The sequence below is a fragment of the Aaosphaeria arxii genome, assembly GCF_010015735.1.
Source record: "Aaosphaeria arxii CBS 175.79 unplaced genomic scaffold BU24scaffold_18, whole genome shotgun sequence".
Lineage (NCBI taxonomy): Eukaryota > Fungi > Ascomycota > Dothideomycetes > Pleosporales > Aaosphaeria > Aaosphaeria arxii.
The window spans coordinates 62,729-83,551 of record NW_022983491.1 but is presented as its reverse complement, the minus strand read 5'-3'; the positions used below and the strand labels follow the sequence as shown (position 1 = coordinate 83,551).

The 20,823-nt window shown below is 50.9% G+C and overlaps 10 protein-coding genes and 1 non-coding gene across 11 annotated transcripts; 6 read left to right on the top strand and 5 right to left on the bottom strand.

Moving 5' to 3' along the window:
- Positions 1 to 1,132: 1,132 nt before the first annotated feature.
- Positions 1,133 to 1,211, bottom strand: BU24DRAFT_t92. The gene has a single exon. It is a non-coding gene; the product is annotated as a tRNA-Thr (tRNA).
- Positions 1,212 to 1,703: 492 nt separating this feature from the next.
- BU24DRAFT_429307 (arginine N-methyltransferas-like protein) lies at positions 1,704 to 3,213 on the top strand. Its single transcript, XM_033529706.1, has one exon. The coding sequence runs from the start codon at positions 1,795 to 1,797 to the stop codon at positions 3,133 to 3,135; it is 1,341 nt and encodes a 446-aa protein (XP_033376792.1). The 5' UTR covers positions 1,704 to 1,794; the 3' UTR covers positions 3,136 to 3,213.
- Positions 3,214 to 3,232: 19 nt separating this feature from the next.
- On the bottom strand, positions 3,233 to 4,684 carry BU24DRAFT_97001 (dienelactone hydrolase). The gene has a single exon (XM_033534847.1). It carries the CDS (start codon positions 4,521 to 4,523, stop codon positions 3,330 to 3,332), a length of 1,194 nt encoding a protein of 397 aa, XP_033376791.1. The 5' UTR covers positions 4,524 to 4,684; the 3' UTR covers positions 3,233 to 3,329.
- Positions 4,685 to 5,220: 536 nt separating this feature from the next.
- BU24DRAFT_360289 (MBOAT-domain-containing protein) lies at positions 5,221 to 7,101 on the bottom strand (the record flags this gene model as incomplete). Its single annotated transcript, XM_033524096.1, has 2 exons — positions 5,221 to 6,296; positions 6,354 to 7,101. 2 exons carry the CDS (start codon positions 7,099 to 7,101, stop codon positions 5,221 to 5,223), a joined length of 1,824 nt encoding a protein of 607 aa, XP_033376790.1.
- A 1,422-nt stretch (positions 7,102 to 8,523) lies between these two features.
- BU24DRAFT_468868 (uncharacterized protein) lies at positions 8,524 to 9,752 on the top strand (the record flags this gene model as incomplete). The annotated part of the gene is made up of 3 exons (XM_033532558.1): positions 8,524 to 8,774; positions 8,852 to 9,287; positions 9,351 to 9,752. 3 exons carry the CDS (start codon positions 8,524 to 8,526, stop codon positions 9,750 to 9,752), a joined length of 1,089 nt encoding a protein of 362 aa, XP_033376789.1.
- A 1,842-nt stretch (positions 9,753 to 11,594) lies between these two features.
- Positions 11,595 to 13,112, top strand: BU24DRAFT_429304 (uncharacterized protein). Its single transcript, XM_033529705.1, has 3 exons — positions 11,595 to 12,059; positions 12,161 to 12,570; positions 12,630 to 13,112. Exons 1-3 carry the CDS (start codon positions 11,689 to 11,691, stop codon positions 12,878 to 12,880), a joined length of 1,032 nt encoding a protein of 343 aa, XP_033376788.1. The 5' UTR covers positions 11,595 to 11,688; the 3' UTR covers positions 12,881 to 13,112.
- A 233-nt stretch (positions 13,113 to 13,345) lies between these two features.
- Positions 13,346 to 14,225, top strand: BU24DRAFT_497907 (uncharacterized protein). Its single transcript, XM_033534309.1, has 2 exons — positions 13,346 to 13,873; positions 13,925 to 14,225. Exons 1-2 carry the CDS (start codon positions 13,756 to 13,758, stop codon positions 14,038 to 14,040), a joined length of 234 nt encoding a protein of 77 aa, XP_033376787.1. The 5' UTR covers positions 13,346 to 13,755; the 3' UTR covers positions 14,041 to 14,225.
- A 27-nt stretch (positions 14,226 to 14,252) lies between these two features.
- BU24DRAFT_403039 (uncharacterized protein) lies at positions 14,253 to 15,580 on the bottom strand. The gene is made up of 2 exons (XM_033525553.1): positions 15,093 to 15,580; positions 14,253 to 14,997 (listed from the first exon to the last, which is right to left on the bottom strand). The coding sequence occupies exons 1-2, from the start codon at positions 15,308 to 15,310 to the stop codon at positions 14,694 to 14,696; spliced, it is 522 nt and encodes a 173-aa protein (XP_033376786.1). The 5' UTR covers positions 15,311 to 15,580; the 3' UTR covers positions 14,253 to 14,693.
- Positions 15,581 to 15,955: 375 nt separating this feature from the next.
- On the top strand, positions 15,956 to 18,654 carry BU24DRAFT_96944 (acyltransferase-domain-containing protein). The gene is made up of 2 exons (XM_033534844.1): positions 15,956 to 16,486; positions 16,549 to 18,654. Exons 1-2 carry the CDS (start codon positions 16,079 to 16,081, stop codon positions 18,292 to 18,294), a joined length of 2,154 nt encoding a protein of 717 aa, XP_033376785.1. The 5' UTR covers positions 15,956 to 16,078; the 3' UTR covers positions 18,295 to 18,654.
- Positions 18,655 to 20,111, top strand: BU24DRAFT_96945 (uncharacterized protein). The gene is made up of 3 exons (XM_033534845.1): positions 18,655 to 18,740; positions 18,818 to 19,236; positions 19,327 to 20,111. Exons 2-3 carry the CDS (start codon positions 19,092 to 19,094, stop codon positions 20,031 to 20,033), a joined length of 852 nt encoding a protein of 283 aa, XP_033376784.1. The 5' UTR covers positions 18,655 to 18,740; positions 18,818 to 19,091; the 3' UTR covers positions 20,034 to 20,111.
- Positions 20,106 to 20,433, bottom strand: BU24DRAFT_96958 (uncharacterized protein). Its single transcript, XM_033534846.1, has one exon. It carries the CDS (start codon positions 20,352 to 20,354, stop codon positions 20,190 to 20,192), a length of 165 nt encoding a protein of 54 aa, XP_033376783.1. The 5' UTR covers positions 20,355 to 20,433; the 3' UTR covers positions 20,106 to 20,189.
- Between the last annotated feature and the right edge of the window lie 390 nt (positions 20,434 to 20,823).

The following is a 20,823-nucleotide window of genomic DNA, read 5'->3' as shown; positions in this document are numbered from 1 at the left end:
TGCACTCAGTCGCGCAGCTGTGTACAAGTACAAGACCTACGCGAGCTGGACATGGTGACATGTGAACCATTGTTGTATCACTGTGGTACGGCGTACAGCGAACGCATCAGCAGCTTCTGTACTTGTACACGTTCGTTCAGACACGAAGTATCTAAGTATAGCATGCCGTGGTTGCAGACGTTAGGGACAAATATCACCCACAGTAATGCAATTACCTGTCCCTCTCACCGACAGCGACGGACCTGAACCAGAGCCGGCGGCGTCCCAAAGAAAACAGGAGAGCTAATTACCTGTAACCTCCTATAGATACAACGCCGTGCTTGCTCTGGCTACCTCGTACCTAACAATTTACCATACTTGTCCGAGTAAGTAACTGTGTAATGCCGTAGGCCCGCACGCGCCTATCGCAATTTCACTCCAGCGAGAAAAAGCTGGCAGCAAGCCTTGCCCACACGGGAAGGATCTGCATCCCGCGAGCATCAATCTCAATTTCGTTTGGCCATTGTCCATCCTCCAGGGCCGAATCAACCGATCTGTCTGTTTCATCGTCCCTAATTACCTAGGTGCGAATCGCATAGTTACCGAGAGAGTTGAGAGCACTTCGAACGCGACGCGGACGCGCTTGATGATATTGTATGAATGCACAAGTACTCCGTACTCTATCTCGATTTTCTCACGTGGTGATTGATGTCACCCTCTAATGATGATGCTGTGTTCAGGAGTTGAAGATAGCTCTCAAAGTGCATGCTTACTGTGTATGTTGGTACCTTTTGTCTCGAGAAATGGGATCGCATATAAGCTGCTACGCAAATCAAGGTAGACATGAAGCGACCAGCCAATCACACAGAAGAAACACAATTGTGTTTCCATCTTATTATAACAGCACACAAATATCGTGTGTGCTAGAGGTAGATAGACCCTTCTAAAACCTCTTTCCATTGATGGCAAAATAAAATTGAACAAAAATAAGTTGGCCCAGCAGATTCGAGCATCATCTGTCACCAGAATTCGTCGATGATGATCAATCTTCACTCCCCGATCCATACTCTCTCTCTTTCTCTCTGATGCGCTGGCGTGCACCAAAAAACCCTAGATTTTCAAAGCACCAAAAAAGTGCAAAAAAAGAACCAATTGCTCACTATCAGAATCGAACTGATGACCTTATCATTTGCGGCTACTAGTGATACGCTCTACCACTGAGCCAAGCGAGCTGATCTGTTATTGGAACCGCTCGCAAATTTGTGATTTGCTGGCTTTGATGAAAGTTTCGTGAATTTGTGTGCTTATATACCCGGTAAATTCAAAGATGAAAAGTCAGTTGATGGGTTGAACGTTTGGTGCGGACGCTAGGTTGGTGGATTATTCATTCGCTTGTGGGAATAGTGGCTTGAGGTACTACTCGAGTAGGGCGCTGCTGGTAGGTCATGCGTGCTAGACACCTAGAAATTGGGTATGTATCGTCAACTGAACACACCAGGAAACGAGCAAGCACTGTAGACACTTTCATCACATGAACTGAACCCAAATTAGTTCTGGCATATAAACAGAGTCAATCAATCCCATCATACTACAAACGCAATGCGAAGACTAGCCCCGTAGGTACGAGGCCATTGGATGGAACTGTCCACTGCAATATGTTTCTTATCGATAACACCGAAATTTCCCAAACCCCCACTACGACGTACTTGTACACAACTACAACAGAAAACAAACTCCCACTACCATAAGCACCACATCGCCAATTCTTCCCATTGACACTGCTAGTTTCGAGAAAGAACGGAAGAAGACACACCAATGGACGACCCAGCCTTCGCGGTCGAAACCGACCTCTCGACGCAGAGCATCCTCCTCGCATCCGCCCACCACGACATCTCCGCGCTGCGGAACCTCCTCCGTAACACCTCCGCCAACGTGCAGGACGCCGAGACGGGGTTCACGCCTCTGCATGCCGCCATCGCCGCCTGCGAGGAAGACGACGATGACAACGAAGAAGGACAAGAATCTGCACAACCCGCCGCGTCTGATGCTGGATCCAAGGTGAACGGCCACACGAATGGCGTGCAGGAACAACAGGAACAACAAGAACCAGAGCTCAGCGAGCAGAGAAAGAAGGAGCTAGACGCTGCGGTCAAGACGGTCAGATTGCTCTTTGAGAACGGCGCGATATGGAACGACCTCGACATCAACGGCGAGACGCCCGGCTGCATTGCGCGCAGGCTGGGGCTGGACGAACTGTACGAGATGTGCGTTGACGCCGGCGTAAGGGCCGAATTGCTACTCAGTAGGCTCGAGGAGTATCAGTTGATTGGCGATGACGATTCCGAGGAGGACGAGGACGAGGACGAGGAGGAAGGAGAGGGAGTAGAGGCAGAGGAAGAAGACGATGACCGTACCGTCGAGAGAGTCACACAAAGCGTCAACGACGTTGCGCTAGCAGAGGGCGACGAGTCGACCCAGAACCCAGCGTACCTCTCGTCCACCCTGACCTTCGACCGCGACCGTCTGCTGGACGAGTCCTCCAACGGCGTCATGATGGAATGGGAGACCACGCTCATGCGCAGATCCGCCGAGCGACTCCTCCCTACCGAGGGACTCCGCGTCCTGAACGTCGGACACGGCATGGGCATCATCGACGGCATCTTCCAGTCTAAGTCTCCCAAGGCGCACCACATCATCGAGGCCCACCCGGACGTGGTCAAGAGGATGAAGGAGCAGGGCTGGCACGAGAAGACGGGCGTGGTAGTGCACGAGGGCCGCTGGCAGGACGTCGTGCCGCGGCTCGTCGAGGAGGGCGAGCTCTTCGATGCCATCTACTTCGACACATTCGCGGAGGACTACAAGGCGCTTCGGGAGTTCTTCACTGAGTACGTGATCGGCCTGTTGGATCCGGCGGGCGGCAGTGATGGCGAGGGAGGGAAGTTCGGTTTCTTCAATGGCATGGGCGCGGATCGCCAGATATGTTACGACGTGTACGGAAAGATTGTGGAGATCGATCTATTGGAGGCTGGGTTTGACATCGAGTGGGAGACCATTGACGTCCCGGATCTCGATGCCGACGGCGAGTGGGAAGGCGTGAGGAGGAAGTATTGGGTCCTCGATAAATACAGATTGCCCACCTGCAACTTCATGGGCTAGCGATCGATCATGTCAAGTTATCCAGATAGAAAATATTAGAACCGTGAAATATGAACTAAGAATGAAAATCCTGAACAAACCAACAAAAGACTGCAGCGCTGAAGTGCTAAAAATTCACAAAACCCCTTTTACTTCTTCTTCTAGAGCATATTACCCTAGAAGCCTTCAGATCGAAACGCCTATCCTTTAGTCCTTCACGCACCATTCGCTCCGTTCAAACCATTCGTCGAAGGTCCGACCAGCCCACTCTCTCGAAGCAGCTCATTATACCTGTTCTCTTGCGGATCCAGCAATTGCATGGCTGCCTCGACACCCACAGCCGGCAATCGTTTCAACTCCGTACCGTCGAACCCTCCGTTCTTGAACTTCTTGGGAACCACCTTGGGGTCGAGCAATCCGACCTGCACCAGCACCGACGCCTGGTCCCAATACATGTGCTCGGAGACGAGCTTGCCGCCGCGGACGGCCACGATGCTCACCATCGGAATCTCAACGCGCTTGTTCGTCGGCGCCACCCCAGGCAGGATCCAGTCCATGTCGTCCGTGTGCGTGAACGACACCAACATCTCGTCCACCACCCTATCCACCCCGACCGTCCTCGACACGAGCCTCAGGTCGAAATCGTCAATCACACTGGGGATGAAATACTCCCTATAAAACTCATTCAGCTTCTTCCTCCCCACCCCGCCCTCCAGCGTCGGGAAGATCGTCACATGCGGACTATCCTGCGTCATGCTCGTCACCACCGCCGCGGCCCCGACATCAGACGCATCGGGGTCGCCCTCATACTTCGCCCTCCACGCCCTATCCGCGACCTCCTCGACGTCTTCCTCCATCTTGAACCCCCTCCGCACGCACGCCAGCGACCGACTCCACGCCAGCCCCGCCTCCACCTCCTCGAACTCGTCGCCCTCCGGGTCCGCGAACCCAACCCGCCCCTTCTCGTACCGGTAGCACCGCCACGCGCACTGCTCCGCCGGCGGCGAGATCTGCTCCAGCCCCGCGACGTGCACGACGACCTGCAGCAGCGACGGGAACTTGTGCCGCGGGTCAGGCAGCACGGACGGGTAGAACGCGACGATTGCGCAGCACTTGGGCATCGGCTTCTGGGCCGTCTTGAGCACCGCGGTTGCGGCCGCGCCGTAGCATACTATCGCGTAGGTTTCGCCGAGCTCGAGGTCGTCGTGTAGGCTCTTCAGCGCACGGGTGTAGCTCGCTTGGTCGTCGGGCGTGTAGGGTAGGTAGGTGACGTCGTAGCCTTCTTCTTTCCAGTAGAGGAGCTGTTTCTCTGGTGGGTGTGGGGAGGGCCCGGTGAGCCAGAGTCGGGGTGGGAGCGAGTTGAATGTGAGGAATCCTGTGCCGGGCTTGGAGGAAGATTTGGTGGACATTGTGGATGTTTTGGTCGGTAGTAGGGTAGTAGGATGTGTAATTGATGTCGTCGTGAGGTTATGCGATTTGATGCGATGCGATGCGATTCTTCTCCAGGCCGAAGCCTATCAGCACCTCTGCAGATTCTCGAAAAAGGTAATGCGAGGAGATGTTGAGGAAGTTTACTCGTGGGAAGGAAAAAGACGTTATGAATCGAAGAGCAAGCTAGAAGCCTTGTTTAAGCTCCCCAGTATTTGTGTGTTATTGGCCGGAGCTATCATCCAAACCTGTCTTGCTTTTGTTCTCCTTCCCCACTTTGGAACCAAGCTTGAGGAGAGCCGTTAGATCAGTACATCCAGGTTTTGGCTGCCGAGAGTGGAGCTCAGCGATTCATCGGATTGGCCGTCGTTCGGCTGGAATTGCTGGTAGTTGGAACAAATAACATGGGGGAGGTCAAGGTCAAGGTCACGCCAGGACTCGGAAGTCTGCGGTGGGACGGAAGGTAGTGATGACGTCAACAGGGTCCAGACTGTAGGTTTGTTTGTTTGTATTTTGTATGCATACATCCATACAGTGTAGTGCAGGCTAAAGATACTATCAAAAACATAGAAATTTGCTCGAATGAAAGCCTCTTCTGAGAGGCACTAATTTTCCTAACCTTTCTTGCAATGTGATAACAATGCGATGCATGCTAGCATCATGGTGTTGTACATAAAGCTACACGATGAGATACAGACTAGTGATGACGCTTGGCCCAATGAACAAACCCAGCCAGAACATGACATTCCCCAATGTCTGTCTCCCTTTTAGGAATCTCGTCCTGCTCAATGCCGCTAAAGGCACCTGGCTCATCTGGCTTGCGAAAAGATAACCCCTCACCTTCTTGAATAGACAGAACATGAGGACTTCGTGCACCACGGCGCTGAGTAGAAACGTCGCAAACGTCGCGCCCATCTTGCTGAGGTGGAACGCCGATATCGAGCTGTGGTAGACGTGGCGGAGGAGGAACGCATGTACCGGCCGGTTCCAGTCGCGTGCGTACTGGTCCCATGAGACCGCGTTCCACCAGTCGCCATAGAACCCGCGGTCCGCAAACCGCGTGAGCTCGGCGAGAACGTTGAGAAGACATTCCCAAATCACGTACCAGGCGAGCAGTTGTTCTAGGAGTAATGGGAACAGCATGTCCGACACCACCCAGGGGAATTCCTTCCAGCGCTCGTCGAGGCTGATGCCCGACTGCTTTAGGCCTACCGTCTCGACAACGACAGGGTAGATGTAGGCTTGCGAGATTATGATCATGATCCAAATGACGCCCAGGGTGGCGGCAGACTTCTCTGCGACGTACCACCAGTTTATGGTCTCGATGCGTGGATACTCGAGTTCGTAGACGAGAGTCGGTAGGCAGATCCACTCGGCGAAGTTGTAGAAGGTCAGATTATTTGGATAGGAGTTGCCTGCCTTCGTGCACTTGCCGCGCAGGTCTTCGTCGAGAAAAGTGATCTCTGTGTGAATGACGCGCTTGAACAGATGGATCTGATCTATGTCCAGCGGGTCTCCACTTTCCATTGCTTCCGCCATTGTAGCGATCTCAGACTGTTCCTTAGTCAGATTGGTGGAGCACCTGAGGCCTATGCTAGGTCTGTGACGCAGGGTGCTGCTGTCTTCGCGATCATCTAGACCTGTGGTGATTGAAGTTCCGGCATGTGATGCTGTGGGACTGTCATGAGCTTCCATGTCCTCGAGTTGTTGAAGTTTCTGGAGTAGAAGAGTCTTCCGACGATATACTTGTGATACTAGTGGTTGTTAGCTTTAGTTCGGTAGTATCAGATGGTGTGAGGATTAGAACATACAGTAGCCGTTAGAGAAAGCATATGAATGCTGCTTCATCAGGAGCACAAGGTCGTGCATGACGATGAAGACATTATGCGTCCAAGGCCACTCCCGATGGAAGCATACCCATATGAAGCCGACGGTGAAGACCAATTGATACAGAGACTGTATCACCCACCCTGAACCACTCCAGGTGAGTAGGCCGTGCGCAATGGCCTTGTGCAAGAAGAAGCCGAAGCTTGTTGCAAGACACATGATGGCGTCTGTTGTTAGCAGAAGCACCAGGTCTCTGTCCACCATCAGATGTAGGATCTCAGCTCTTCCAAATACGGATCCCATATTCTTGTAGTTCTGAGCAGCGATCTTGACCAGCAATAAGGCCATGGCCAGCCAGAACAGTGTAAAGAAGCCATGGAAGGGCGACTGTGAGGCGCGAGGGTTCTGTCGGTCGAAGGTGGTGAATTGATGCCTGAAGACCAGGTCTCGGATATTTCGCGGAGCCTTTCCATTGAGCTTTGCAGCCTCCCGTTCTATGCCCGACTGCATGATCTTGCGAAACTCTGGATCGTCGTCGGTCAAGATGTATCGACCGCTCTTGTGAGGCTCCTGGACGACTAGCTGTATACTCGCGTGCCTACGTTCGGGATCGCGATCGCCAGGGCCATCTTTCTGGATGACATCGATGCCCTCGTCCAAAGTTTCCGGTGTCCAAGAGCCCTCACTGCCCTGGGGTGGACGCTCTGAGAGCCCGCTGAACGCGTGTGACATTGCTGACCCGCTGTTTGCCAGTAATGGCGACGTCATATCTGGGTCGGAGACATCTGGCGGGTGGGTTGCGATGCGCTGCTCATCAACGGTCATTGCCAAGGGCCAGATGACCGAATTGCAATGTTGAGTTGAGATGAGAACGCTGTTGTCGTAGGGGTAGAAAGTGAAAACATTTGGGGTGTACGGAGTACCTGGTGGGTGTATGACATCCGCTGAGCCCTTGGTTGTAACGTTTTCGTCAGTCCGTCCCTTGTGCCACCCGCAGCCGCAGTACCTTTATCGATAACATCCTACTTGTATTCCATAGTAAAATGCATTACCAACTCCCTATTGGATTCAACTATACAAAATAGTTCGCCTTCATCTTAAAGCTTACTGTCGAATATATAATTACATTGTATTGGCAGCGCAAGTGGTGTTGTGCCACACCTTGAAAAGGCAAATGCAGGTACGATCACTGCGGTCTACAGTGCATTGCGGGGGAATGTATGTACTTGTACTAGGTGCTCCGTACAGACATGCATAGTCCAGATATAAGAAATGCTTGGAAAAATTGGCCACAACTGTCGGAGAATTATTATTCGCATACATTGCATACAAATGCATACGATGCTTCATATATCTAGCAGCATTTAGGTACGTCAAGGCTTAAGCACCAAATTATCTGGCTTGGTGCCGTGCAGGTGGCTGCTCTTCGGACTCTTAGGGTAGGTACTTGCTACCTAGTACCAGCCCCAGGAACAGCATAAGCCATAACTAGCAAATGTGTCGTCCAGTGACTTCAGCCCAGGTATCCAACAAAAAAGCAAATACAACGGCCCACCCGTCGCTTCATCAAACAAGCTGCTTCAACCTAACCATTCATCTTCTATCATACAACAATACAATCCATGTCCGTCTCTCGCAATTCTCGCAATTCTCGCATTCAAACCCTCAGGCTGCCAGGTGCCAGGGTCGCCGAAGTAATGAAATTAGAAGTGCATTACTTTGTCGACTTCCGGCCCCCATCGCCTGCATCGCCCAGCCATCCCGAGAGCCAGTCATCCTTCGGCAAAAAAGCCATTCGAGCCAGACCGTGGAAGGACCCCATACGTGATTCGCTTGATGGATCGCGATGTGCATGAGGAATACGAGCTGCCTTACAATGCTCATCTAGCCCCAGCACGTGTGGTGGAAATGGTGATGGTGGTGTGTGCGTAAAAATAGGGCACAACTCCCCCGACTCTACCCCATCTCATCCCATCCCAGCCATTCACCGTCGTTCCACCACATAAGATGCATACTGTATAATTATGGGCCAAGGCGATCGCAAAATCTAAGACTCATGTTTGAATTGGTTAAATGAGCCCTATCCGCCTCGTCTTCTTCTTCTTCTTCATCACCATTCTCTCCCATTGACACCCCATCTGACACCATTCCGAGATGGCTCCAAGACGCGGTGGAGGAGGCTCAAGCTTCGGCTCAAGTGCCAGCGCAAGTTGCCCTCACCCATTCAGTACCGACGGCTACTATGGCTACTACACGACCCGCATTGAGGTGTTCGTCGCTTATTGCCTCCTCTGGGTAGCTCTCCTCGGGCTCATCGTCGCTCGTTCGAAGGTGGTGAAGAAGTTGCCCGGCGCAACCATCCTTATCGGACCCCTCTTCTTGGGATCCGTCTGGTCTGCTTTCTTGTAAGTTACCGTCTGAACATGATACAGACGTATATATCAATCCATGAATTCGGCAGTAGACTGACAACCTTGACCAGCGCAACATCTTTGATGATTGTGGGAACGATGTTATTGGAGTGCAGCACAACTCCACCCCTCACCTATATGTACTGGGTCCTGGTCTTCAATATCTTCTACTCCCTCAGTCTCTACCTTCTGTTGGTGCTGGTATTTTACACCGTTAATAAGGCCCTGCACCAGCACTTGAACAACACTCCGGGCTACCTCAGAATCGTGAACTACGTGGTCCTCGGCTTCATGGGTATCTTGACCGTTGCTCTGACCGGTCTCTGGTCCTACAACTACTATGCCGCGAGCGAAGCCGGTCGGATCGAGAGTGCGCCATTGCTATCAGAGGAGGCCAATAAGCTCGACATTGCCTACTTTGTATTCTATCTGGTGACTGTTTCGGCCGGAGGTGTCCTTGCAATCATGTCGCTTGTCTCCATGCGCTCTCGCAAGATTCCCACGGGCGTAAGTATCCCAATATCAACTCGCTCTCTTCCACTACATTGTAATCTAACGTTCCCCCCACAGAACCTCTTTGCCCAGATCATAGGGTTGTACGTTAGCATGTTCATCTGGGTACTGATCAACCTCATCGAAGACGGCACGTACCTCCCAGACGTGGACAACTTCTCCCGCGACGTCTACATCGCCTTCACGTACATCCGCTACATCTTCTGGGTTGCGTCCTGGTCGCTGCTGCTCTCCATCGCGGCGTCTCCCGTCTTCAAGTCCTCGGTCGTCGACAACGTGGAGCCCAACCCCTACGCCCCGCAGCCTTACTACCCAGTGCAGCAGCAAGGCCAGCCGCAGTTCGCTGCTCCGCAGAACGGAGGACAACAGTATTACTACCAGCAGCATCCCATCCATACGAACGGGGCGCCGATCCCGGCCCCTGGCAATGGCAATGGCCATGTGGTGCAGGTCAAATGAGCGGCTCGTCTGAAGCGCGACCCATTGGAGAGACACTATCAGACGATAACGTGAAGAGGAGGAACAGATTGATGCAGCCATCTATGCAACCATCTACGCAACCATCTACTATATTAAATCATCTAAGGCAAAGGAAAACTGCGAAGTCATTTTTGATACGTCTTGATTTGTACAGGCGCCGTTGGCTTAGTCTTGCTTTTTTCTCCCCCAAATCCTTTCCCTAGATACCCAATAGCACAACACAAACACAATACAATAATGAATATTCATGATCACAAGAAACCTGACAAGAAATCCCACACTCGTCTCCCGGTAGTCATATCTCGCGCGACCCAAATAGTACAACAGTCCTTCATAATTCGTAGTAGATGCTATGAGGTTACGAACATTTTGTCGTGGCTCAGTCCACAAACCCGCAAGGATCACCGCTGTTACTTCAGGCTCCATACGCTGATGGGTATGACAACTCATATCCACACAATTCGTGAAACCTACTAAGTACTACCTTGCTCGCACATTGCTCGCTTCCCGCGACGCGGGCATGTCTTGTCAGTTTGACGGGGATTTTTTTTCTTCGGGGTTCACATGACAAGCAAATCAACAACTGGGCCATATCGTTCATTCACGCTTTCTCCAAATATATCAGTACATGCATCTATCATCAAGCTCCCATAATCATACTCTGATTATCTCATACCCAACTTCAACGCCTCAATACTCCGTACGGAGTCTATGCTAAATAAAAACCTACAGCGCAAAACATACAAAACCCCAATCTCCACCAAGGTGATCTTGACATGGTTTACCATTGCCCATCTCCTTAGCGCCCCAGTCGTGTCATAGCGTCCCGCGTCGCATACGATGCCTAGTGCAGTGTAGACTATGTAAGTCGGCGACATGCGGGGCGGTGAAAGAGACGGCAGAGGAAGTGTGAGACTTTGAAAGGTTTGCTGCCTGTTGCTTTCGAGTCTTTCTTTTGGGGGAGGGTGTGCGCGAGTCATGGATCGACAAATGGATCGACAGATGAAGGCATAGAGGGTGGTTTGATACGGGTGATTCGCTTGTTCAAACGTGCTGTGTTGACTATGTTGGCTTGCAGGCAGCAGAAAGACGGGCCTACTCGCAGCATAGCGTACAAGTATTTATAACAGGCGCTGGCGATCATCATCATATTGAGAGAGAGGCTGTCGGATTTGGGTCCATGATCGTGAAGTGGGAAAGGGATATTTCATAACCATTGGGATTGGTACTTTAGAGATGGACTTTGCACCAGTCTATACACACGCTGCGCGCTCATAAGCCACATAAGTGCTTCGTACCCTAGAAACTATTCCATCCATAATAGGCCAAGTGGGAAGGAAGATGCAATGGTCATTAACATGATATTCTGGACTGAGGAATTGAAATTAGCTATTGCTATTGTAGACGATCTCAGAGAAGAAATCAGCATGGAATTTCCATGTTGGCCTGCAATTAACCCAACTGTAGGTGTTTGTGGTTTGAATCATGACATGCTGTTGCTCTACTTCATTTGGTGGTGGAGCGACAAGTATTCTGATGGTTTATTAAGAAGCATTTGAGAATCAGTTGAACTATGGAATCTTCACGAGACGAATGGGAAACCTTTCAAGGCTTGATTCTACTTGTATTTCTAAGAGGTCCTAACTATATCATAAACCAATGGCTAAATTGATTCTGGCAAGCCAGGCAAAGGGATTGAGGTGAGGCTGTTATTGATATCTACCTAGCACTCTAGTTCTAGGTACTTGTACAAACGGCAGTTCTCGCCTATTGATGCCCTGCGTGCCTGTTTCCGTATCTGGGCTGTGCCTCGGAACCAACCGACGATCATCCCCATATATTCTATCATTAATCTTCACACGCGACCAAGTCTAGTTCCTCTTTACACTATTTCCTACACCACCCAAGAAACGGCATGGAGGGAGAGACTACAGCACCGCCTGTCCGATTCAAGCGCCGCAAGCTCGCACACCCGCGACGAAGCACCCTTGCCGATAATGATGATGCGCCTTCAGACCACCTCGCGACGACTGTCCAGACATCGAACGGACAGTCGAACGACCACGACCACGATAACCACGAAGACGTTCCGAATTTAAAAGAGATCCTTCGAAATCGTAGGAGGCCACATGACCGCCTCCGCGAGGCCGCGCGCAAAGCAGAACAGAAGAGCGATGCGCTCGTCCACGTCGAGCAACAGGACCTGCAGCCCAGAAACGAGACCCCCTATGTGGACCGCTTCGTCGCACAGACCGGACAGGTGGTCGGAAAGGAAGACCAACAGATGTGAGTCATTCAATGGGTACAGCGCAAACCTCACAGCACCTCATCCCAAGGCGCATCGCTGCATCGATCAATGTTGCAATGAACGAACGCTAATGGGGTAGGGCGGAATATGTAGAAGCGCGCCTTGCTGAGCAGAACCATCGCAAGTACGGCTGGCCGATTCCGGACCATTTGCAGAAGCTTCTTGGTCGTCTTGGTCCCACGTCGGAGGGCGACCAGGAGAAGGGACAGAGCCAGAGACCGACTACGACTACTGACCCACGATTAGCCGCGGGCCATGGCAAGTTGATGGAGATTGATCTTGGGCCCGAGGCCACAGCGAAGAACATTGAACGCACAGAACAAGCTCGACGGCGCCTGGAGGGCCATGTCGAACCAGACGCAGAAGAACCCCAAGGCAAGGTCCGCCTAGGGAAGGACGGGAAGCCGAGGAAGCGCTGGCAGAAACGGCGCAACAGCGAAGATATTCGGCGAGACGCCATGGTCGAAGCTGTGCTCCGAGAGTCGAAATGTGGGTGGACCACGTTATATCTGTTGCTAGCTATATTTATGATGCTAACCCTACAATAGTGGAGTACTTCGAAGAAGCAAAACCCGCCCCCAAGCCTACGGATCCGAACCGAGACGCCGACGATGCAATTGCTGAGCAGTTCCGGCTCGATTTCCTCGAATCCATAGAGAATCGCCATCGCAGGGCCGCACCTCCGCCAAACGCAAAGGGCGCCAAAGAGCATCCGAAAGGACCGAAGCTGGGAGGATCGCGAAGTGCCAGGGCGGCCATGCGCGCACAGGAAGAACAGGCTGCTAAGATGAAGAAGTGAGATTTTTGTATGGACAACATCGAGGGTCATCCTGTGCCGTTCAGTCATCACTACAGCAATTACTGGACGCAGGGAAGGAAACGTGGGAAGTGGTTGCATGATATGCCCGTATGTCGACTTGGTCTCATTTTCATGAGAATTCAAGGAATCAACACACGTTTAACCATGTATTATCAATACGGTATGGTTTCCATAATTGGGTAGTCAAAATACGAAATCATCCCATACCGACCTAAAAGCTACCCCACATATTCCCATGATATGAACATGAAATCTGAGCCCTCGAAACCTTACAAACACCCCTAAATGGCGGGTAGTTAAAGCAACAGAGCTTCACGATAGCATCATCAAACCCCTTTATTCCTTTCCCCCTCACTCGCCAAGTTGCGCCAAGTGCACCCCGCCACCGTTGATGCATCGGAGCTTATCGTATCGATCGTTCCTCGACGTCAAACGCTGTGGCATGTTGGGTTTTAATGTGAAAGAAACCCAATAAGGCTGATGTTCCTTTTGCCTTTTTTCTTCATCTATCTACATTTACATTCATACGATTCTTGCACAGTCATAAACGCACATATGAGATACATGAGACTCATGCTTCAGCCCAACTCAGCTCCATCCCACAGCGAGCGCTTTTGAACTTACTCCCTTCCATTCGCTCGCTATTTAAGCTTCGTTATTTTGAACAAGTCACATTACCTCTACTCTTCCACGTCTCGTCTTTCGTCATCTCTATGCGTCGTCCCCCTTCATGAGAAACTATTCCATGCAATCCCCACCACCTCCATAACCCCCGAACCAAAAAAAAAAACTAAAAACCGAGTACATTAAACCGCCGGCACGATCAAGAGAAGCAAGAAGGGAAAAAAGAGCAGATGGGCGAGCTCAACCCACGTGCCGGCCTCAGCGCGTCCGAGGTGCAGTACCACGATGCGAGCTCGCTGGGCCACGAGCTGGGCGTCATGTTTGGAGGGATTATTGCTATGGTGTTGGGTATGTCTGGAAAACGAGTGATCGATTGATTGACTGACTGCCTCATTGTAGGCGCGTACGGATTCTACTTTTGGTGGAGGACAAGGTTGGCGGCGGAACGTAGGGAGGAGGATGAGCGGATTCGCGACTTAAAGGCCAGGGGTCTGCTGGATGAGAGGAAACGATGAGTGTTGTGGAGTCATATCATCGCTTTCGGAGCGGGTAAGAAGAGCGTTGGTGTGGGTGTGTATTGGAGCTCGTCTCCTGTGCACTGCAGCATAGACAGTGGTCATGGAATAGGCTATGAAGAGATAGGACGGACTGTCCATCGTCACTGTTATTTTCCGGCATCAAGTTGGGGTCATCCGTCACGAAGTAAGATGGAAATAAAGAGAGTCTTCAGGTGTTTTAGGTTTTCGAGGAAAGCTATGCTTTTTTTCTCTTCCCAATATCTCGTGCTGTGCTGTGCTAATCATACATACATCCCGTGTTATTGTTTCATTCCTTTACCCTACGCCGAATTCCATAGTTCCGTACCGCGAAAGAAGAAATAGAGAAGTAAAGGGATAACGTTGCTGTGCCGTGACTGCTATAACCGTACTGTGTGACGGTGCCGTACCAGATATGATAAAAATATAATGAGAGAAGAAAATAGAGACTCGAACCAAGGTACGGAAAGTTGAAATATAGATCGAATCACATTCCCAGGGGTAGAGGAGACGAGGAACATTTCATAAACGCCCACCGTGGCCAAGAAAATATCTCACAATTCAGGGAGCCGCCGTATGGGATTGCCGGAAAGATAGGACTAAAAAAGGGACGCGGTGTAAAAATTCCCTCTTTATGCGCCTTGCCTGGCCTTCTCTGCGCAGATCAATGCTATGATACGCGACAGCTCTGCGCTCTGTGCGAACTGCTCTTGTTTGGTGATCTCGTCTACATCCTCACTGGCTGCGATGTCGTTGCTGACCTTCAACATCCTGTTCTGGAGGGTGAGGAGCTTGGTTAGGGTGTTGTCTAGGAATGGCGCGGAGAAGGTGATGTTGGTGGGGGATTGTCCAGTTGGAGGCAGTCGAACCTCGAGCTTCCGCGGAGGCTTGCGCTGCTGAGGCGCTGGCGATTGTCCATTTTGTCGGGGTTGAGGCCTAGAGAAGTGTCAGTAATAATAAGAGAAGCTTTGGAGAGACGAATGCAAGAAGTGCCACTATCGTTGTCATCTCCAGGGGATTCACAAACGTACTTCTCTCGCTCGACGAACGTGTAGTTCTCGGCCATCTCTGCCACGCGGTTTGCGATTCTCGAGGCCATGATCTCATAGGGCGAGTGGTGTACAGCACCGTTGGTTGCGCCGTTGACGGCTTTGGACGAAGACTTAGCAGCACCCGCTTTCTTTGTCCTCGAGGCTGCCGTCTTGGTGGAGGTTCGGTTGACGGGAGCGGATGCTACCGACGCAGGCATTTTGGAGGAGATGTGAGATTGAGAAAAGGGTCGTTTGGGTAGGTCTGTATCTAGGTGTGTGGTAGGAACCCGTTCTATATGGTGGCAACAGGAGTAGTTGTTATAATAGGTATAGTTGTAGTTATAGTAAGGCTTGGAGGTGACTCGGAATCAGGAAATCCGGGAAAGGCTGGTTTTACGTGCAGGAGGACAGTGCGACAGGTAATCGATGGATGAATAGGAAATAGGAACAAAAAGGTGGGAAAGTTGTTGAAGATGATGGGGATCTTTGGGGGAGACGACAAAAGTTGGCAGTTGACGCGGGACAAGAGCGACGTCATACCCCCTTCGATCCGATCTTGATCCTGATGGCATTTCCCCTCTCGTCCCCCAAACCCCAACCCCCAACCACATCAATTCCCATACTCCCTTGCCTTGAATCTGGTCTTCTTATTCCTTGCCCCCTAGTCCGCCACATTTCCCCGTTCCCTTATTGTAGTAATGCTCTCAGAAGTACTCGAGCCTTCCTCGAGTACTCGTAGCGAACGGTGATACAAGGTCCACGATGCGCCTTCCGGCACATAGCCTTACCATTACAACAATAAAACAAACACCTTCTTCCACCACGACCTAGCTTACTTTGTACTATCCTCCAAGAATAGTGGTGCTCATACCTGCTAGTCACTTCTCTTTTGATTGATAACTACTATCATAGATTAGTTGTCGCACTGGGCGGGCCATGTTCTTCATGAGCCTGCGCTTACAGCTTCACACTCCTCATCCATCATCATGTCGCCCGCTATGCAAAAGAAGAAAGACGACCTAGGTGCTGGCCTCCGCGTCTCCAAGCAGAACATTGAGAACCACCCTGCAGGACCTCCAAGGCATGGCGAACTCACTCAGGCTGAGCGCGCATTCACGCTCGCCTCCACTTTTCTCAGCGGCGTGTTGGCCATAAGCGCATCGCAGTTGCTGGGTGCGCCCTTGAAGCTAATCGATCCTGTCTTCTATGAAGGCTACATGGCCTACACTAAAGAGTGTTTTGCTGTCCTCATTACTTGCTTGACGCAATGGTGGGCTCCGACAGTCGTGCGCGTGAGCGGCGATTCCAGCATGCTTGGCCAATTGACCAGGAAGCCAGATGGAAGTCTAGAGTGTAAGTTTGAGGATCGCCTACTTCTCATGGCAAATCATCAGGTAAGTCTTAACCATCATCATCATCATTTAATGAATAAAGACAGCGTGAACTAATAGATTAGCTTTACACTGACTGGCTTTACCTCTGGTGGATTGCCTACACCAACAACATGCATGGCTTCGTCTACATAATCCTCAAGGAGTCACTCAAACACATACCCATAATTGGATGGGGTGCACAATTCTACAACTTCATCTTCCTCTCGCGGAAATGGGAACAAGACGAGCGGACATTCAAACAACACCTTTCCAAACTCAACAAACCCAATGATCCCATGTGGTTGATCATATTTCCCGAGGGAACCAATCTGTCTGCTTCGACTCGAGAGAAAAGCCAACAGTGGGCCAAGAAGAACGGACTGAAGGATATGAAGCATCAACTTCTGCCCCGCAGTACGGGCCTGCGATTCTGCCTGAACGAGCTTGAGGACACAACGAAATGGTTGTATGATTGCACGATCGCGTATGAAGGTGTCCCTGATGGACAATTTGGTCAAGACATCTTCACCCTTCGCTCGTCATTCTTTGAGGGCCGACCTCCCAAGTCTGTCAACATGCACTGGCGACGCTTCCATATCGACGATATTCCCATCAAGAATACCAAAGCTTTCGAAGTATGGCTGCGCAACCGATGGAGGGAGAAAGATTACATGCTTGAATACTTCCGCCGAAACAATCGCTTTCCCGCCGAAGATTTCTGGAAGGAACATCTTGACATGGGAAGCTCTGGAAGTCAAAGTCTCCGTAGCGTTCCACGCCCGGCCATCACCATTGAGACAGAGGTCAAGTCTGGCAATTGGAATGAGTTCATCAAGATTTTTGCGCCGATCAGTAGTGTGATGATGGCACTGACAGTTGCCTACGGTGCAAAACCAGATGAAATTCTTGGACCTGGCGGCATGGAATTCCTGGAGAAGAACATGAAGGCCATATTAGCGGGGGGCGAAATAGAGGTGACGGGGCTTCCAGGCCCTGAAGAAATAGGAAAGTTGATCGAAAGTGCTTCGAAGATAGGGGCCATGCAGGCTAAAGGACCTCAAAGCCAGGGCAAAGGCCACCAGTTGACTCAAGAAAATCTTGCGAAATTGGTCAAAGAGACTGCTCTCAAAAATGGCATGATGCCTGGCGGGTTGAGAAGGGCCAGCACGGCGCTTCCAGCTGTTACAGCGCCACCAAATGCGCCATCAAAGGCATCAAACAGGCTGCCTACAAGACCAAAGAGCACCGCAACCGTACCAAATACTAGCAGAAAACCAGCAGGCACAGTCAAGAAAACGCCCACTCCGATTAAGACAAAGGCGGCTGCTGCCACAGGCCCAACCCAGACGGTTATGACAAGTTCTGGGGTTATGATCAAAATACCAAAACCGCAGGTTGAAGAAGCCAAGAAGACGGGGACAATTGTCACCAAGAACGGACTCGTCATCAAACTGGGAAAGGACGAGATTGAGGAAGCTCAGGCCAAAAAAGGCACAACTATTATGACTTCATCGGGGGTACCTATCAAGATCTCACCAAGCGGAGACATCACACTGCAGCCAAAGACTGGTAGAGCGCAGCAGGCGAAAAAGTCACCGCTCGGTACGAAAGTGCCAGCAGCATCTCCATCGACGCCGAGGTCTTTGGATGCTGTGAAAAAGCAACAGCCACCAGCAAGCAAGACGCCCGCTGCACAGCAGAGCACCAATTCCCGACCGCCAGTGAAGAAAACCCAACTACAGACAAGTGTCAACAACAAGCCGAGTACTGTGAATAGCCCAAAGACACCCAGTACGGTGAAAACGCCAGTCAAGAAACCCGTTCCTTGATTGACATGGGCAAAAGACCTTGTGGTGCAATTGACATCTTTCATAGCGCATACAGTATATTTTGCGCATCTTAGCTTTAAAGCTTTGCTTCATAAGATACCTGTATTTACATTCGGCAGGATAGCCATTGGACATTGATAATTTTTGTTGGTGCGATAGAGGGTAGGGCATGGTGATATGAGAGCATACGGATGATATAGTAGCAAGGATTCGACCACATCAGGTCAAATGTAAAATATTTCAAGATGTTTCTTCGTTTTATATCTTAGTTAGAGTAGGCATCTAGCACCGTGCAGTTGCCTCCTCTCGAACCGCGAGTACCAGCACCTTTTCGTACGAGGTACAGTAAATACGGACTACCTCGTAAGTTCCAGAATTCTAGAATCGAGATCCGGCCATCCCTGTCGAATCCAGGGTTCCCGTGGGTCCTGTGAATGTGGCTCCAGGTACGTCATCATTGCGGGGGCGATCGATCAGGGAACATGAGATCGACCCAACGGGTGGCTAATGGACGACCAACAAGCCAATCCCTAATCCCTCCCATGTGTTACCCAGACCCAAAACAGGATCTTGTCGAGGTTCTTGTGGCACATCCGAGTGTGCAAATCTTCCATCACTCATACATGCAATCGTAACATCCATCCAATCTTCACGCCTTGCCGACTTACACCACATCCACCCCATATTCCACGTCCATCTCGCCATTCCATAGGAAATACCAGCAACCAGCACCTCATTGAGGTCAAATCTTCTACCGAGAAAGAGGAGAGTCTTTGATAGAGGCGTAAATAGAAGCAATGGCAGGATTCATCCAGAACATCCTCTGGAACAGCGTGGAGGGCTTCGTCGAGGCCGGGACCCGCACCGCAGGAGGATACGCAGGTAACGCGTTGATCAAGGCCGGCGACTTGATCGAGAACTCAGGTCGTAGCATTGGCACTGGTATGTCTTTTCTCATCCGCTCTTCACCGTCCCACATTCAAAAGCACAAGACAAAAGCACAAGACTGATCTCGTGGCGAAACCCACACAGGTATCGAACGCAAAGCATCGAACTACGGCACAGCGATTACAGGCCAGACGTACGAACCATCCGGCAAGGCACTCCCATCCACAGCCCGCAAGCCCGCGCTCAAACGCTCGCACTCGAGTCCAGCAGCATCAGCATCAACCACAAAGACCAAGGCCATCGCGGGCCCGACCAGCAAGACGCCCATAGGCGCGAAGAAGGCACCCCCAGCGCCAACGAAACAAGTAGCAGCCGTGAAGCAGATCGCCAACGGGCCCGCAGCAGGAGCAGGAGCAGGAGCAGGAGCAGGAACAGGAGCAAGTGCAGCAAAGAAAAAGAAGAACGCACTGCCGAAACCGTTTCCAGAGAACCAGCCCTACGGCACCAAGGCGAAGCCCCAAGCAGGGACGTCGAAGCAGCCGCTGAACAACGTTAAAGCCGCTGCTGCCGACACGAAACAATCCAACTCGTTGCCTAAGCCATACGGGGGCACCGCGTATCCCACGGAGAAGAAGACGGCAGTGAAACCGGGCCAGTCGAAGCCGTTCGTGCCTCCTAAGGAGACGAACGCCGTCAAGAACGACAAGAAGCAGCCATATCCGGGGACCAGGACGTTGCCAGGCCAGGCGAGCAAGACGCCCGTAAGGCCGTCTCCAGCGAAGGCGTTCGAAGGGGTCAAGGGCTTGGGTGGGCAGGACTCGAAGGGCAGGTTCCAGCATATCGCTGTTTAGAGGGTCGTTCTGATGAATTCCCTCTTGTCTTCGAGGGTTTTTGTTAGTAAATTAAATCCCAATACTCCACAAAGGGACTGGGTTAGCAACGTTATGTTTGGTCTTTGGGAATTTATGGCGTTCTCTTTTGTCTTTTAGGAACTGGACTTTGGCCTTTTATATCATCAGTAAGGTAGGTATACATAGATGGCCTACATAACATATATATCGATGAAATTTCGAGATGAAATTTCGAGATGAAATATTACGAAGACTGCTCTTCGATTGGAAGGAATCGATCCAATCAAGCGATGCATTACCAAAATGAGTGGTCTTAAACATGTTCAATGCATAGGTATTCTGTTGTGCATGTTCAATATCTGCAGATGCTTTTTCAATGAAGAGCGATTTTCTCTCCAAGTTTAAAAATTCAGGTAGTTGTTTATTCATCGAAAAGGAAGAGTAAGCTTTCGCCAAGAGGTGGTATCTTATATGCCATCTGTGGTTTTCTTTATGCGCGTGATGTTTTCTGCAAATTTTCAATCCGTAGGCGTTATGCATGCGTGAGCCAATTGTACGGTATTCGTATGTGTGCAAGCATATATGCTTCGTTTCCGGTAGGTAATTATCTATTCATGCATTGCTAAATCATATCCGACGAGTAAATAATTGGGAGTAGTTTGCGTGAGCGAATTCTCAATATGATAACTAGGCCGCCGGACTTTGTGAATTAGATCGCGGAGTCCGCCTTGACTCTTGAGCACTCCATAACGAAGCAGAAGAATAATTGAGGAAGTTTGACCTCAACGGA

Coding starts and splice junctions, on each gene's coding strand:
- BU24DRAFT_429307 (XM_033529706.1), top strand. CDS start 1,795: ATGGACGACCCAGCCTTCGCGGTCGAAACCGACCTCTCGACGCAGAGC.
- BU24DRAFT_97001 (XM_033534847.1), bottom strand. CDS start 4,523: ATGTCCACCAAATCTTCCTCCAAGCCCGGCACAGGATTCCTCACATTC.
- BU24DRAFT_429304 (XM_033529705.1), top strand. CDS start 11,689: ATGGAGGGAGAGACTACAGCACCGCCTGTCCGATTCAAGCGCCGCAAG. Junction 12,060..12,160: donor GGAAAGGAAGACCAACAGAT/GTGAGTCATTCA, acceptor CTAATGGGGTAG/GGCGGAATATGTAGAAGCGC. Junction 12,571..12,629: donor TGTGCTCCGAGAGTCGAAAT/GTGGGTGGACCA, acceptor ACCCTACAATAG/TGGAGTACTTCGAAGAAGCA.
- BU24DRAFT_497907 (XM_033534309.1), top strand. CDS start 13,756: ATGGGCGAGCTCAACCCACGTGCCGGCCTCAGCGCGTCCGAGGTGCAG. Junction 13,874..13,924: donor GATTATTGCTATGGTGTTGG/GTATGTCTGGAA, acceptor GCCTCATTGTAG/GCGCGTACGGATTCTACTTT.
- BU24DRAFT_403039 (XM_033525553.1), bottom strand. CDS start 15,310: ATGCCTGCGTCGGTAGCATCCGCTCCCGTCAACCGAACCTCCACCAAG. Junction 14,998..15,092: donor ACGTTCGTCGAGCGAGAGAA/GTACGTTTGTGA, acceptor ACACTTCTCTAG/GCCTCAACCCCGACAAAATG.
- BU24DRAFT_96944 (XM_033534844.1), top strand. CDS start 16,079: ATGTCGCCCGCTATGCAAAAGAAGAAAGACGACCTAGGTGCTGGCCTC. Junction 16,487..16,548: donor TTCTCATGGCAAATCATCAG/GTAAGTCTTAAC, acceptor CTAATAGATTAG/CTTTACACTGACTGGCTTTA.
- BU24DRAFT_96945 (XM_033534845.1), top strand. CDS start 19,092: ATGGCAGGATTCATCCAGAACATCCTCTGGAACAGCGTGGAGGGCTTC. Junction 19,237..19,326: donor AGGTCGTAGCATTGGCACTG/GTATGTCTTTTC, acceptor AAACCCACACAG/GTATCGAACGCAAAGCATCG.
- BU24DRAFT_96958 (XM_033534846.1), bottom strand. CDS start 20,354: ATGTTTAAGACCACTCATTTTGGTAATGCATCGCTTGATTGGATCGAT.